This window comes from Phlebotomus argentipes, unplaced genomic scaffold, assembly GCF_947086385.1.
Source record: "Phlebotomus argentipes unplaced genomic scaffold, Phlebotomus argentipes genome assembly contig_2, whole genome shotgun sequence".
In the NCBI taxonomy this organism is placed as follows: Eukaryota; Metazoa; Arthropoda; class Insecta; order Diptera; family Psychodidae; genus Phlebotomus; species Phlebotomus argentipes.
In genome coordinates, this window is record NW_026776162.1 from 7,202,596 (window position 1) to 7,219,098 (window position 16,503).

General features: G+C 40.7%; 1 protein-coding gene across 10 annotated transcripts in view; it reads left to right on the forward strand.

The window, feature by feature from the left end:
* The window catches only part of LOC132265038 (low-density lipoprotein receptor-like), a 72,867-nt gene that overhangs the window by 42,931 nt on the left and 13,433 nt on the right, over positions 1-16,503 (forward strand). For 7 of the 10 annotated variants that reach the window (XM_059765446.1, XM_059765444.1, XM_059765452.1 and 4 more), the window contains 8 exons: positions 6,063-6,289; positions 8,544-8,808; positions 9,726-9,954; positions 11,082-11,414; positions 12,415-12,633; positions 13,440-13,794; positions 13,860-14,058; positions 14,610-14,825. In XM_059765446.1, coding sequence (XP_059621429.1) covers positions 6,063-6,289; positions 8,544-8,808; positions 9,726-9,954; positions 11,082-11,414; positions 12,415-12,633; positions 13,440-13,794; positions 13,860-14,058; positions 14,610-14,825 — 2,043 coding nt within the window. Of the gene's footprint in view, positions 1-6,062; positions 6,290-8,543; positions 8,809-9,725; positions 9,955-11,081; positions 11,415-12,414; positions 12,634-13,439; positions 13,795-13,859; positions 14,059-14,609; positions 15,268-16,503 lie in introns of those variants that run through there. The other 3 variants (XM_059765454.1, XM_059765447.1, XM_059765453.1) reach the window with 3 other exon arrangements.

Here is a 16,503-nt window from a genome sequence, read left to right on the forward strand (position 1 = left end):
GCTGTTATACGGACTTAAATGTACATTCAGTGTTCCAAACATTGTCCTGCTCTTCCCTATAATGAAAAAGCTGATGCTTCCCTCTGGGATTATTACAAACTGGGTGGGAATTCTCTGCGAGGGATGGAAAAATGTGAAGGAATAACAGATGAATTGAAATGCAAATGCAAATGTATTTGACTTTTCTCTCTGCACTACTTCTTTTGCCCATACAAACAGTGCTGTATCCTCTCACCAGCCCGCTTCGGGGGAGCATTCGCTGTAGTACGGGATGCAGCGATCGATGGTCTTGTCGTAGGTGTGGTAGCCGCCGCCACACTTGACGCGTTGGTGAGTAAAGCCGCCGTTTGTGCGGTAGCACTCGTAGTAGTGCTCGCAACTCTCGCGATCCACGAAGCGTCCTTCACCCTTGCACTGATACTCACAAGCGTTGGTCTCGGTGTTGTAGATGAAGTTCAGCTCGTCGCGACACTTGAACGGGATCATTTCGCGAATTCCGCCGTCCACTTTGCAGAAGACGTAATAGGCTCTATTCACGGCATGACTGACGAACTGATTGTCCTTTCCTGTGCAGTCGAACGGCGTTATGCGCTGACATCCTTGTGTGTAGCTGTCGTAGATGTAATTGTCTGGACAGGAGAATCTCTGCGGCGTTAGATCCCATTCACCCTCGCAGAAGTGAAAGATCTGACTGTCGTAGATGTCTGGAAAGTATCCTCGACTTGTGCATCGTTGAGTTCCTTCTTCGCACATCTTTGCGTCCAATGGATATTCTGTGGTTGACTTGCAGCGAGCCTCACCGCCGCTATTATCACAATAAGGCGCTGTTGAGGGACAAGTTCCTTGATAGATGGGTTTTTCATCACCAGCACAAATCTGTCAAGTGGGAAATTTTCAATTTCTTCCTCGATACATCATATTCAATATCAATTTCATGCAAATTTGCCAAAGTTTCTCATAGCAAAACTCACCACAATACTTCGGCAATCGTGACAATATGTTCCAAAGTGTCCAGAACAATTCTGCACGGTTGGAATAATCATGGGCGAGATTGGATTTTCGGGCGCTTCATCATCTTTGGTGGCCAATGGTTGAGCATTGAGAGGTGCTTTTGCGTGTTGCTGAGCAGGTGCACTTTTTGCATTCTCCACAATGACTGCATTTGCCATTGCGAAGAGCAAAACAGCCAAAATCAAATTGTTGACGATCATTTTACTTCCACTTTTCACTGATAGAATTTCTCAACTGCGCCGTGTCGAAAGATGTGGACCGTATTTATAAGAACTTGGTTTGTTTATGGGTCTTTTATTCGTGAATCAATTTTGATAAGCATCATTAAAACATTTTCAGATAATCACACAATGACTTTAATCGAATAGTAACAAAAATTTTTGATAATCATATAAGAGACTGAAGGGTGAATAGAGAGTGGACCGTAAAGAATCATGAGGAAGAATAAGGGCAATAAATCGATTAAGATAGTATGAATTCATTCATAAACGTGCAGTTTCGTGCCACTAAAATTTGATGGTATGAATTTCGTGGAAAAGGCGCGTGTCTTCTTCATGGTAACATGCTGAACTTGGACTTCAAAACAAAGCTATCGCAAGTTTGAAGACTTTGCAAACAACAATTATAATCAAATACTTCATATCTTATACACAATCATCATAATAAGCTGATCAATTGATTCATTCTTCAAAAATATTTATATCCGAGTCATAAATTGTCCTGAAATAACTAGATTTCAAGGCAAAGAAACTGGATTTATCCACATAACTAATATTCTTTAATTTGAGCTGAAAAAGCTTTATTGCCAGTCTAATTTCTACATTGCATTCTATTGAGAAATGCGCCAACTTTCAATATTCCTGTGTTGTTGTCATCAAGTTCTGATAAGTTTACATCCAACCAACCTCTGGAATACATGACGTCGTCATAAAATCACATGCGCCCAGTTCCTTCGAGAAGTATTCATACATTCCACATCGTTTGCGGGTGTAAGAAAGTGAGGTTCCGGTTTTGTAGCATTCATAGAAGGTTTCACAACTCTCACGATCTACGAAAACACCTTCCTTCTTGCACTGATATTCGCAGCTATTTGTAATAGTGTTGAATGCGAAGTTCTGATCATCTCGGCAACGATAAGGGACGATTTCTCTTGTGGCTCCTTCGACTTTGCAATAGGCATAATAAGCAGGATTAATTGGATGCGTGACGAATTGGTTGTCTTTCCCAGTGCAATCGAAGGGAATCACGCGCATGCAATTGTGGTTGATTGTGTCGAAGATGTAGTCTTGAGGACACTCGTACTTTGACATGTAAGAACTTCCCGGATAATCGCAGTAATAGTAGACCTTCGCGTCGTTGACGTCCGGGAAGTATCCTCTGCTTGTGCACGGTTGACTTGGTTGAAGATTGCACGATTGTTCCATTTCGGGAAACGGCAAATGTTGAACGCATCGATTGAGTTGTTCATCGCAATAAGGAGTTGAAGGAGTGCAAACTCCTTGGTAAAAAGGCACTTCCTCGCCGCCGCACATCTGTTAGGGAGAGATAAGCAAATTGAGTTAATTTGAAGAGTTCATTTGAAGATCTCCTTCAAATGACATTCCTCATCTTACCACAATGTGTTGGCAATCGTAGCAATAAGTATCATAGCGTCCACTACAGTTCTGGAAAGTGTCAATCGTGGCTGGAGAAATTGAGACTTGTCCTGTCTGTGCAACTTGAGGCAGAGCCACAGAATTTCGTTGAACAATGATTGGTTTCGGATGTTCTTCTGTCTTCACAGCGGCGAATTGCATAAGCAATAAACCAAGACAAATCCGACTTACAGACAACATCTTTTTTTTTATTCACACTTTCAACAAGAACTATTGAACTGAGGAAAATCCAAGTATTTCTGTTGTATTTATACAAAAGATTTCAAGTGGTTTATGACGTTATGTTATAAACAATTACTTGTAACATAAAACTTTATGAATTTTTTCCCGATAAATATTGTATGATTGTTTTTTTTGACAGAAATTCGATGGAATCTACTGATGGTGCCCAAAAGTTTAATATCAGCTTTTACTATGGAATGCTGATAAGGGATTAATCATTATCTAGAGACGGTTTCTCTTGCGTATATATCTTTCGAAATGCGGGTGTGAAAATTAAATTGGTGTTAATTTAAACTCCATTAGATATTTTAGCCTTATCTCTGGCTGTGTATCTGACATTAAATCCACATTAATTAAATTCGCACTTGTAATATCGCCAGGAATCAATTTATAGCACGCGCGGGAAATTCACACTTTCGGGCGGCTTTTCTGCACACTCGGCGATAATGGAAAGTGCGGCGGCGGCGACGGTGGCGGGAAAAGGAGTGAAGAGATGAATTCCAAAAGAGGAGACAATTAAAATACACCATTCGCATAAATTGCTCTGAATATATTAATTTTATTTATACAGTCATTCGCTATGCTGTGTGTGTAGAATTATTCTGGAGACCTTCCAGAATTCCTAATATAACTCACCCTTTCTTGCACTTCAGTGGCACATTTGGTGTTTTCTGCCCTAGTATTTATGATGATCTTTCGGCCGACAAATTGTCCTTGCACATCTCACTTTACGTACTGGCAAAATGTGTACAAGTTCATTTGCTTCTCCCCTTTTTTTGGGGGGTTGGGGGTGAGACAAATAGGACAAATGTGGTGTTTATGTGAGAAAAATGCCCGTGAGGCAGTTGAAATAATTACAGAGAATTCAACCACTAATTTATTCCATTCACTTTTAAGTCCTCGATTTTTCTCCACTCGCCATTTAAATTGTCCGTATTTATTCTCAGCAATTAAACTCACATTATATGGGGTGCTTTCTCCTTTTTTTTTCACTCACTTTATTTTCGTGTGCGAGTTGAACTTTTTTCCACCCCCTCCAAAACACATCAGTCCGTTGCCTTTGGTGTGGAATCCTCGAGAGACATTTATCTTTCTCCCTTCGCATTTTGCCTTCTCCTCGTCAATCTGTTTGATTTAACGGGGAATTTTATTTGTTTCTTCTGTGCACCATTTAATTATTAGCACCAAATTTGGGGCGAAAAACTTTGGCAATTCCAGGTTTTGCGTGGAGAATTGACAGAAAAATCACCAGTTGAGGGACAAATTGGGGACTTTGTCAGGCAGTCAATTGAATAATTCCAGTCATTTTGACGATTAAACTTGTGTGGAGTTTTGAGGGTGGGGAATTCGTGCTCTCCGGAGGAATGTATGTAAATGCGAATCGTGAGCGTATGAAACGAGGATTTCTCGAAATAACACTAAATTGGTAAAGTTTGCTAGAGTGGATTTCGGATGACTTGTCGTAATGATTCTAGCTGATTCTGGGGTGTTTGAAAGTCATTAGTATGCTTCACTATCTCTTAATATGGCGTATTTCTTCTTTCTTTTTTATTTTTCAAACGGAATTTTCATAAAGAATGCGTTGTATGAAATTTAATGTCGAATTAGACTTTTGACAAGATTATTTCCGAAAGTCTGTCTTCATGGGTGTAAATTGGCGCGATAAAGTTTGCAAAATAATGTTGGCATGGGCTTTTCCAAAATGGAAAACTTCTCGCAAACTCCGTGGCGAAGATATTCTTGTGATGGTTTTGGACAAAAGTTTTCCACCACAGCGTGACAGAGAGAGAGAGAGAGAGTGTCATTATCCTTTCATGAGAGTGAATGTGCAATCAAAGCCATATGAATCTCATCGTGTCGTTGAACAATTTTGAGGGATAGACAATAAGATGGGTGGATAATTGAAGGCCTGTCCAATATTCTCTGTGGGACACTTTCCATGCGGCTTCTTACACTGGGTGGCAAATGATGCCTGGGAAAGTGTAAATGGGAGATAATTAAGAAATTAACATGTTTCATCAGCACTTCTTTGATAATTTTCCTCTCACTCTCTGGGCATAATTATACCCAAAGCACACTGGCTGTGGCAAGAATGGGTTGATAGAGAATGAAAATGATGGCTTTTCTTCACGCTGTGGATATTTCTTTTGGGCCAAAAAATCATAGAGATTAAGCATGAGAAATGAAAGCATTTCCCAAGTAAGACATCTAATATTAAAAGTCACTGTGTCTTATGCTTAATTCGTTGGGACAGAGGCAATTTTGCCACACAGAAAAACTTATAGTCTTCTGTGTGGCATTTGCAAAAGGGAAAAATCCCACCCCAATAAAGTGGTGAAGTTTATCATGGGCTTGGCATGAAGAGAGAGAGGTGTGGAAAGTATGTGTTGAGGGATGAAATTTTGCGGACAGGAGAGTGTCAAAAAGATGTGCAAATACAGGGAAAATTTCACCACACATTGACTACATAAGAAGATGGTGATAAGATGTGGGAATTATGGTGGCATTCGGCCATTGAGAAGATTTAAGGGACTCACAATGCAAGAGGGAAAACTTTCATCCATAAATTCTGCTCTCTTGAGAGGGTGGAATTGAGCTTTTTCCCCGGTCACAAGTGGTGTTTCTGTGTGTGTACAAAGGGAAAATCCTAGGCAGGACTATTGGGAGATCAATATGCATTTGATCTACTCAAATACACAATAATTCACCTCCATTTGCTTCTCTTTATTGTATGTGTTAAATTTGCCTTTGGCGTTGGGCTTAAATTTCATGTAAAATATTCTCATATCTAAAGTATAAGCTTAAATTTCATTTAATCTCTCGATTTTAATTAGTCATCGAAGTTTTTATCGATATGAAATTGAGTTATAAAGTGATTCTCAAAGTTCCTAATTAACAAATTGAATCAAATAAGCTGAGCTAAGTAATTAGCAGATTGCATGACAAATTGGAGAAATTACAGCATATTGAATACATTAATTCACATTTCCAATAGTTTCACATTGGAAGTTGGCGCATGCAGGGAATTTTTCATGAAATTTTCACCGATTTCCCACGAGATTCGTCCATCACTTGTTTCCTCCTTTCCTCCATTGGCACTCCAATCCCAATTCCCACCATCACTTCATTCTGTCCCGATGGCTCGGGCTAACGATTGTGTCTCCTTTTGTGTAGATGTGACCTGCCGCTCGGATGAGTTCACTTGCGGCAACGGGCGCTGCATCCAGGAGAGGTGGGTGTGCGATCGAGACGATGACTGTGGCAACAATGCTGATGAGAGGAATTGTCCCGATGTGACGTGCCATCCCGACAAAGAGTTCACCTGTTCCGACAACGTGTGCATCACGGCCAAGTGGAGGTGTGATGGCGAGAGTGACTGCCCTGACGGATCGGACGAGAGGGTGAGTCACATCTATGGGATGTCCTGACACTCTTCATCAATTGAATTTATGCGATTAGAGGACGATGGAGTGGTGGCTGAAGATTCCATCAATGTCTCTGCGCTGAGACAATTTTCTTTATCGCTCGAGCGGTTGTACTTCAATTATTAACTATTTTTCTTTCTCCCGCTACAATTTCTCGGCGGGAAATTGACGTTAATTGGATGATTGGGTGGGAAAATCAATGTTTCCACAGTGATTCCCTCATCCAAAATGTGGGATTAATTCAAAATTGACGAGGAGTTTTATGGTCTTTGCTCTTCCTCTCGCGCGCACGGTGTGTGTGTGAGTAATAATAATTTTCTTAGAGAGATTAGCAATATTGAGAAAATTCCCTGAATTCCCCGCATGAAAGGAGACTTCAAAGGTTGCCCCACAACTTTGTGAAATGTTTTTGCACAAAGAGAGAGATTCTGCCTATGAATTTCGGTTGATTGCAAAAATAATAAATAAAATAATAATAATATTCAAGAAGATCCAAAAACAATTCTGGGTATTTTTTGGTGTGGGTGTTTTTGCCACGTGCGTGTCTATGTCAGTTTATTTTTATCTCCTACGGGAATAAAATATTTGATGTGATGGTTGAAATTATCAGATGAGATTATTCCGAATAGCAATATCACCCCATGTGAGTTTCACGGCAATAAACATTCAGTGATTTCAATCGAATTTCCATCTGCCAATCTCACGTCTCGCTGTGCATATCAGTTGATTTTTCCGATCTCAACCAACCACTCTTGTGGGAGTGCTTGTGAATCCAATAAAATCATAAAGTGAATGGCACTCGAGACGCAGCCAATAAAATTTTCGCCTTGTGCAAACAGCGAAAGACAATGAGGGGTGAATTTATCTTGTCCCCCCCCCCCAATAATGAAATGTTGGGAGGGACAATTTCATTTAATTTGTGGAATTTGAGCAATTTTCCCAGTTTATTGTCATGTCTCTCGCCAATTGTAAATTCGCGTGTGTGTGAGCGGAATGAATGCATCGTCATTCATCTTAATTGGGGATTGCAATTGGAATGATCAATTCGGCGCTTTCAATATTGATGATTTGCATTTAAACCTTCCACATCAATTGATATCCTTCGGTCCTGTCACACAGTTGAGCTGTGTGAGAGGAATTTCCCGAGGCCATTTAATCATGTTGGGGGAAATGGTGGGAGATTGCTTTGTGCTAATCAGAGTGAAGTTTTTGAGATTAATTGCTCCTGATTCAACTTTATGGATCTTGTCTTGTAATTTCATTAACGACAGAGATTCAAATAAGATGTCACACCAGTTATAATTTTTGAACGCAAATTGTTATCTGAAATGTGAATGGAGCGAATTTGATAAGATATAAAATCCAATCTCAAAGCGTCTTGTTATTATAGGGTTGTGTTTTCAAAGATCTTCCACTTCTTGATAGATTTTTATATAGGAAAATAATCACAGAGAGTGAGAGATAAGACAACCAATATTGTCGTTAAAGAGTATGAATTTGAAGTTAAATAGCAGTTTTTCATTATTCTCATCAATTTTTAATGCTTAATGGAGTATCTTTGGTGGTAAAATCATTTAGAAAATCATGCTGTAATGCATAATAATTAATATATCGAATTAAATTGAGTTCGAGTATTTATCATTGCCACTTGAATAACTGTTGCAAAATTTCGCCATCCAAATTAATGGGAATGAAGTGACAATTATGGTAAAATTTAATTAACTGACTAAACCTCGCGCACACCATCATATGAAATATAACACGTGAAATTTATGAACATTCTCGAAAGTGCCAAAAACACTCTGTGATTCCGGTGAGTTGATCCACTTCTGCAATCGCGTTTTCGTGATTTCCATAATGTGCAGCTATTTATCTAATAATGCAGTGGGGGAATGTATGATTATTAAATATCTCAGAGTGGGTAAATTGCGTGAGATGAATAACTAATATGAAATCGACAGGAATGACAAGTGGGAGAGAAGAATTTTGTGAACTGAAAGTCCGCTGGATGGAAGGGAATTTTGCAATAAAACTTTTAACTCCGCATCCTTCGCGTGAATGCTAAACTTTCCGTCGGTCTGAAATACCATTGCAACTGTGTTGCATAGGAAGAACATTCTTTCACTCTATGGGGGAAAAGGAGGATAGAAAAAAAAAGAAACAGCGGGAAAGGCTCAAAGTCAAGTCGCATTGGAGTCATTTCTCATAGTTGTTCTCTACTCTTTTGCAGAACTGCGAGAACCAAGTGCGCATCGTGTCGCCGTGCACGTCGGCGGAGTTCCAGTGCAGCGATCGCATCACGTGCATCCACAGGAGTTGGGTGTGCGACGGCGAGAAGGATTGTCCCGGTGGAGACGATGAGGTGGCGCCGACATGCCTCAATGTGACATGCCGCGCGGATCAGTTCCAATGCAGGGACCGTTCTTGCATTCCCGGCGCCCTGGAATGCTCGGGCAAGGCTGAGTGCGCCGATGGCAGCGATGAAGTCAACTGCAGTGAGTATCACGGCACACAATTTTCACACTCAAAACATCCAATATTGCCGAGTGAATGAGATCCAAGGACGGAAATCCACCCACATTTCTCTCATATCTTCCGTGTCTCCCTTTTGGCTTCTTTTTTTTATTAGATTTGAATGCGGCGCGGGAAAACAAGGGGAAAATATTTGCCACCCACGAATATTGCGGGTGTGCAAAAATTGTCACTGCAGAGAAGGTGGCGAAAGCACATCTGCAGAGGGCGGGAAAAGCCCAATCTTGCCATGATATGTTGAAAGTTTTATGATGTCTTTTTCTACCGAGATAAACTTGCAGACAAGTCTCTCCGTTTATTAATCCTTTACACCCGGTGTTTGTGAAGATTTTGCAGATTTTCTTACGTATTTCTGCTGTAATGAATTCTAAGAAAATTCTATAATCAATTTGACAAAAGTGTAAAGATCAAAGAAACATCCATAAAAGCAATTTGCGTTATAAATTGTCGTGTTTATTATTACATTTTATTGATCAGAGACTCTTTGCAAAGCACTAGCAAAACCTTTAGTCCTGACAATTGCTGCTTATCTGAGAGAGTTCATATCAAAATCTCCTTCAAGCTGATCAAAGTGTTTATTGTGTGAATATTATAGCAACGTGGGCTTTAATATAATCGTGCAATGGGGAAAATCTCAGTAATATCACGTCAAATTGGATAAAAAGCCTTTCATCTGGGCGATTCCCAACAGAATTCAATCGTTTTTTCAATACATATATAGAGAGAGTTGGCAACAATGCGCGGATACATCATGAGATATTTTCCTCCTTGTGCAAAGTTTTCTATATGTCAATGTATATATATTTTCTATTCAGCAGCACTTTATCTATATACCTATATTGACCTATCCTTTTCTCCATGGGGATGAATATTATTCCAGCATCAACGACGCCCATCGTGAAGAAGTGCGACCCGAAGAAGGAGTTCGACTGCGGCGGCGGCATATGTATTCCACTGTCGAGAGTGTGTGACAAAAAGCCCGATTGTCCCGACTTCCAGGATGAGCCCACTGATAAATGTGGCAAGAATGAGTGTCTAATCAATAACGGCGGTTGCTCACAACTGTGTGTGGATACACCAGCTGGATACTATTGTGAATGTCGAAAAGGGTAAGGCGCATCATCGGCTTCTGCCAATATAACAAGACCATTTCTCCCTGTGATGCGGAGAAAAACTTGAGAATTCTCCCCCTTTTTTTCCCACCCCTTCCCCCAAAAACCTCATTGGCGATGCCGAACATGCCGAGGCATTGGAAAAGAGGGGCTTTTAAGTGGGCAGAAGAGTTATAGAGACATTGAGGAGCCAAGTTGAGGCTTTCTGTCCTTTTTTTCTTTTACTCCAGCACAGATGAGACACATTCCAATGTATTTATCTTAAGAAGTATACATATATATTTAATAGGATTTGCATTATTTCACCGCAGAGATTTTTGATGAGCGCGCGCGTGTGTCTGTTTATGAGCTTTCACAGCACAATGGCCTTCGCAATCTTGGGGTGGTTTTCTTAATTTTTCGTCCTGTTTTATTGCCTCGCATCCTCAATTTCGCCGCTCACTTTATTACCTCAAACCTCCGCCACCACGATATTGTTACCTCAATTTTCCTGCTCTGCTCTTTGTTCTTCACTCTGATTTTCTCTGTGGGGATATTTCTATTAAGGACTCCCAGTGTAATAACCGAAAAGGGCAAAGGGAGAAAGTGAGACATAATTTTACTGCAACACCGATAAACTCTATCGCTTCGCCGGAATCATGAGCAATATCAAAGGGAGCAGCCTAATTTGAAAGTATCACCTTAAATTCTCTGGTGCGGACTTAAAGTGGATGCTTTTTGGCTGAGCTTTGGCGAGAGAGAAAGCGGAAATTTCCACTCCTTTGCCTTGTGAGCTTTTGCTCTTTCTCTCTCTCTCTCTCTCTCTCTCTCTCTTGTGATGTTATTTTTTTTTATCCCAACTCCATTTAATTATCATTTCTATTTTGAGAAGTTGGTGTATTGCGTATCATAAAGGTATAAAATGTTACCGAAATCCTCCGCATCGCTTCGCTCGCCCGTAATTCTATATCATTTGTGAGAAAGAAAACTTCCGGACGAGAGGAAAAAGTTCCCGGAGAATTCTCTCACCCCGCCTCGAGGCCTTTCCAACCCCATCAATGGCAAAAGTGTCCGTTGCTGGCGATGGAGTGGGTGGGAAAAACGGGATATAAATTATTCATTTGGCTCTTTTTCCCCCCAAACAGATATCGATTAGTGGACAACACGAGTTGCGAGGATATAAATGAGTGTGAGACTTTCGGTGCGTGCTCGCAGAATTGCTACAACGAGCGCGGTGGCTTCAAGTGCGAGTGTGTGGATGGATATATGCGGGATCCGCGCGACCACACGAGATGTAAGGCGACGGAAGGACACGCTTCGCTCCTTTTTGCACGCAGAAAGGATATCCGCAAGATTTCCCTGGATCATCGAGAGATGACGTCCATTGTCAATGACACCAAATCCGCTACGGCTCTCGATTATGTCTTCCGCACCGGCATGATTTTCTGGAGCGACGTGGCAGAGCAGAAGATCTACAAGTGAGTGTCATTTAGTTACAAATTTGCTGCTATCTTGCCCTCTATTTGGGTGCAGTTTCTCTTGGAATCTTCACTAACAAAATTCACTAAAATTAACACCTTTATATGTTGTTAAACTAATCATAATCCTTATGGAGATTATGAAGTGTGATTAATAACAAAAATTATGCAGTTAAAATCTCCAAGAACTTTGAGGATTTCTTAACAATACAATGAACATTTATTAGTTTTTATCTCTTGCACAAAAAGATACGCCAATCCCCTGAGGCCAGAGACGAAAGTTTTTACCCACTTTCTCGATACGACACAACGATGAAACACGAGTTGAATTCATTTGATGCGAGAAGATGACCAAAAGACGAGAATATAGTGAATTAATTCATGGCAAAATGCCACACACTTTAAGCACTGTTATTCTTTTTTTTGAGGAGGGGAATGGCGATGGGGGGAGAGCTTGGTGGAATATAATTTGGGGGATGCTTGAGGAAATTTCTGACCGAAAACGAGTGGAAAATCTCGTCAATAAGCGTGTTACTTCTCCGCACACTTTTGCGTGCTTTGGTCGTTTTCCATTGTAATCACGCGGAGAGAGAAAAGTGTCCATTCATTGAGAAAGTTTCTCGATGGCCCCCTATTCATTTCCTATTCCCAGTGAAAATTTGCCTAAATTGAGTAAGTTTTCGACCCCCGCCTTTTGTTGGCGGTTGTTGAAATACACAAAACATTCTGAGTGAATTTGTGTGTGCGCTCGATGAATGGGCGAGATTTAGGGAATGACGCTGAGTTATTTCAAAGCGCGTCCCTTCCTTTCCGGATTGGGGAAGGAGAAGAGAGATTCTGCAAATAACATTTTGAGAAATTGAAGGACACTAACAATGGTCAATTTCCCATTGATATTTATTCCATGTACACACAAAATAGCACTTCTTGGAGAGCCAAAATGAACCACAACACGCTGGACTTCTTCTCACATGCTTTTCCTCTCTTTCCTATTTTGCAGGGCGCCGATTGATGAGGGAAGTGACAAGACTGTTGTTGTGCGTGATCAGATCGTGACGTCGGATGGATTGGCTGTGGACTGGATTTACAATCACATCTACTTCACCGACACCCACAAGTGTACAATTGAGTTGACCAATTTTGATGGAAACATGGGAAAAGTGTTGATTAAGGATGACATGGAAATTCCGCGCTCCATCGCTCTGGATCCACTCAATGGGTAAATAATAATGTGACCATACACGCCTCAATGGGGCTTTTCTATGGGCCAGGCCAGCGCGAAAAAAAAGGGGGGAAGAGAGTCACTCTGTGGCATCTGGAATGTGTTGACTGGCCTGTGTAACTCTCTCTTCCTCTCGTGGTTCAATTCGACGCTGTGGGGGGAAAATTGCAGAGGAAATGCGAGGGGTTGCGCGCACTCACGCGAAGTCGAGAGAAAGAATCCGCTCTCCTTCAATTCCACTTGTAAATTCATGCTGAGATGAATAATTCTGCGATCTGGAGCATTTGACGTCATGTTATTGGAATTTCTCACTGAACTGATGAAATCAATGCTCCTGAAATATTTATGCCGGCAAAATGCATAGAATTTGAGATGAGAATTCCAATTTGATTTGTACAATTCGACTATGATACGCGACTATCATTTTAGTTCCCTTCTCGGAGGTATTCAATATTGAATTGCTTGCGTACAGCATTCCTGAAAGGTAATTGATGGGTGTTGAGGCGCTTTCATAAGCCTTACAAAACTATTTTTCAATCCAAAGTAAATGATTGTTCAAAGATTTTCCTGTTTTTCTCTTTCAAGTGAATATTAGACACATTTCAGAATGATTTTTCTTTGAATACTAGAAGAAACGTTATGAACACGTAATGCTTACATATCCCAAACGTGTTAGCCTTCATCTGCAGTTCAGTGTAGGGGAGTTTAATTGACCCTTGATGAATTGTTGGCCCCTCGGAGGGTGTGATTTGGCGTCCGCTGTGCGAAAGGATGTCTATTAACATTTCTGGCCTCTCAATTAGGTGGATGTACTGGACGGACTGGGGCTCATCGCCGAGAATTGAGCGCGCCGGCATGGATGGCACGCACCGAATGGCCATTGTGACGTACGACGTGAAGTGGCCGAACGGCATAACGCTGGACTTGGTGCGGAAGCGTGTTTACTGGGTGGATGCGAAGCTCAATGAGATCTCATCGTGCAACTATGACGGCAGCGGGCGGAATGTGGTGCTGTACTCTGCCGACTCGTTGCGCCATCCATTCTCCATAACGACCTTTGAGGACCATGTGTACTGGACGGACTGGGACAAGGAGGCCGTCTTCAAGGCCAATAAATTCACGGGGCAAGACGTTGAGCCCATTACGGCGCTCCATATGGTGAGAGGGCAACGATAATTTATTGGCTCTGACACGCAATTTGCTAATGAGGGTGGCATTAACAGTTGCAGCATCCCATGACCATCCACGTGTACCATCCGTACCGGCAGCCCGACGGCGTCAATTACTGCCAGGCAGTTAACGGCCATTGCTCGCACCTCTGCCTGCCGGCGCCCAAACTCAACGATCGCAGCTCCCGCATCTCCTGCGCCTGTCCCACCGGCCTCAAGCTCATGGACGACGGGTTGATGTGCGTGGAAGACGGTGAGTCCAATTGTGCGCCCCTTTTTCGGCATCGATTTAATAAGCTCACTTGTACAAAAATATTTGCCCGTGGTTGCGATATGTGGTAAATTCATATTCGCCCCACTGCAAAAAAAAACACCGCCCAGAGTCAATATTAATATGTTTATTAATTAATTTCCTAGTCGACATTTGAGTTAATATTATTTTTTTTATTTTCTCTTTTCCCTCTGTGATTTTTTTATCCATCTTTGGGTTACTCTCTCAACCACCGACCGAATGTATGCCACCAAACGAAAAAAAAAAACATTGAAAATATTTGTGTTGCTCGCAAAAAACAATATCCTGGCCTACGGGAATCAAAAATTTGCGCTTCTGTCGTGCATCATGCAAAATATATTTTTTTTTGGTATTATTTCACATATCACACCAAATAATACTTATATATTGGTAATGCTGGTGAATGACTGGAAAAACGCATACACACACAAATGCATACACGAATACATTTGCAAAATGCGATGGTGACGAAACAAAAAAAAAATCCGTGGGCATGATGGATAAAAATGTAGTGATTCCGACGACGACAATTAAACCGCCACCATCATCGTCAACAGTGGACTCATTGTCAGTAACTCCCACATCAAATAACACCGTGGGCGATGATAAATCACAGAGCAGTAAGGGTGTTGATCAGCCCGCTAGAATTAATGACAATCCAGAAGAGACGGTTGTGCAAACGAAGAGCGAAACCTCTTCCACAGCGGCCGATGGAGCGAGTGAGTCGTGTGAGTATTGACAAGACAAAAAAAAACAGCCCTAGAAGATCCAGAAGATGCAGTTTGTTCAGAGATCAGTAGTAATGGGAGTGGCTTTGTGACATCCAATTAGAAAAAAAAAAATCACCCACGCTTGACTCTCTCTTGCTCCATCCACCCATCTTTTCATCGCACCTCAGAGTCTCTCACGAACACACACACACACACTTACTTTGGGGAGTTTTCCTGGGTGGAAAAATTCGAGAAGAAAGTTTCGTACTCCCGTATAAATCACAGCCAGAGAGCGGCGCTTGTTCCGCGCCCCTATAATTGTAAGGAGCATTTAAGGAGACGCGAAAGTAAATTGCACAAGGTAAATAGTCAATGGGGGAGGAATTGTGGGACTTTTCGCGCGGAAGACATGATTAATAATTTGTGGGTGGACATAAAAATGGGTGGAAGTTTCTTTACAGGACTTTGCATAAGTTCTTCTTGTTCATTTCTTTCAATCAATAAATTTATATGCCAGTGAAGTTGAAAGTTGAATTTGAGTGAGTGAAAAAAGTTTTATTATTTAGTCGATATTTAATAATTAAATTTAATAAAGCTCAAAATTCAAATTATTTGCTCTCAACAGAGAAATTTGCTGAAAATTGCACCACTTCGAGGCAACATTTAACATTTATAATGCACTTTTCCTCTGTGATTTATCCTTGCTTCAGTTTTACAGTTTAATCAAGAAATTTGTCACGTCTTGATACTGAAAATATGGCTTGAAATAACGTTTTTGTTGCTTATCTGAAGTAAAAGTGAGGAAAACCATTTTCTCCCTGCATTTTTTTCATATGGCAACTCTAGAAATTGACAGAATTATGACTAAGTTCACGCGTAAACAAATTGCATAAAGGACGATAAAAATGGCGTCTGTTCATCACATCAGCATTAGCATCATTTACCATTTATAAATTGCAATTGCTGATTTCATGCTGATTTTGAGTAATGAAATTTCTTCCGGCATTATTTCCGATCATACTCATTATTTATTATTTGCGAAACATATTCAATGTTGTTGATGATGGTTTGAATGCCTCGATAATTGTTTGCACATGAAAAAGAGGGTATTAATATGCAAATATAACACAAGCCTAAAGTCTATTTAAATTATTTACATCATTGCAATCTATTCTATTGATTTCATTTAATATAAAGGATCGTCGAATTCAATCAGTTTGCATTGTGGGAAGAATAGCACAAATTATGTGAATTTAAATATACAAATGTGTGGTTTGTGAAAGCGACCATTGTTAGTTGGGGGGAAAGCTTATTGTATTATTGATGAAATGCTGGGAGTTTTGATATAATTCTGAAGTGCAGTCGGAATTGCAAACTCATTTTGTAATATCACAAGTATTACGAACGTAAGTTGGATGTGTGGTTTTGAATATGGGGAGAGACTCTGAGAATTGTGACGGAAAGTTATTCATACAGCGTTTCGTGTGTGTGTTTGAGGCAAAAGAGACTGAACTTTTTGCCCCATAAGTAGAAAGCATATAATCTTCATATAACACGCAGCACACGTACAATTTTGTGTGATCTTATAGAGGAGTGAACAAACTAATATTCTTGCTAGTTAAGTTTTTGGTTCATTGCTTGTGTAAACTCTTGCTGCTGGTGGCGCGTCTCTCTTTTGCAAGAAAAAAAAGAACTT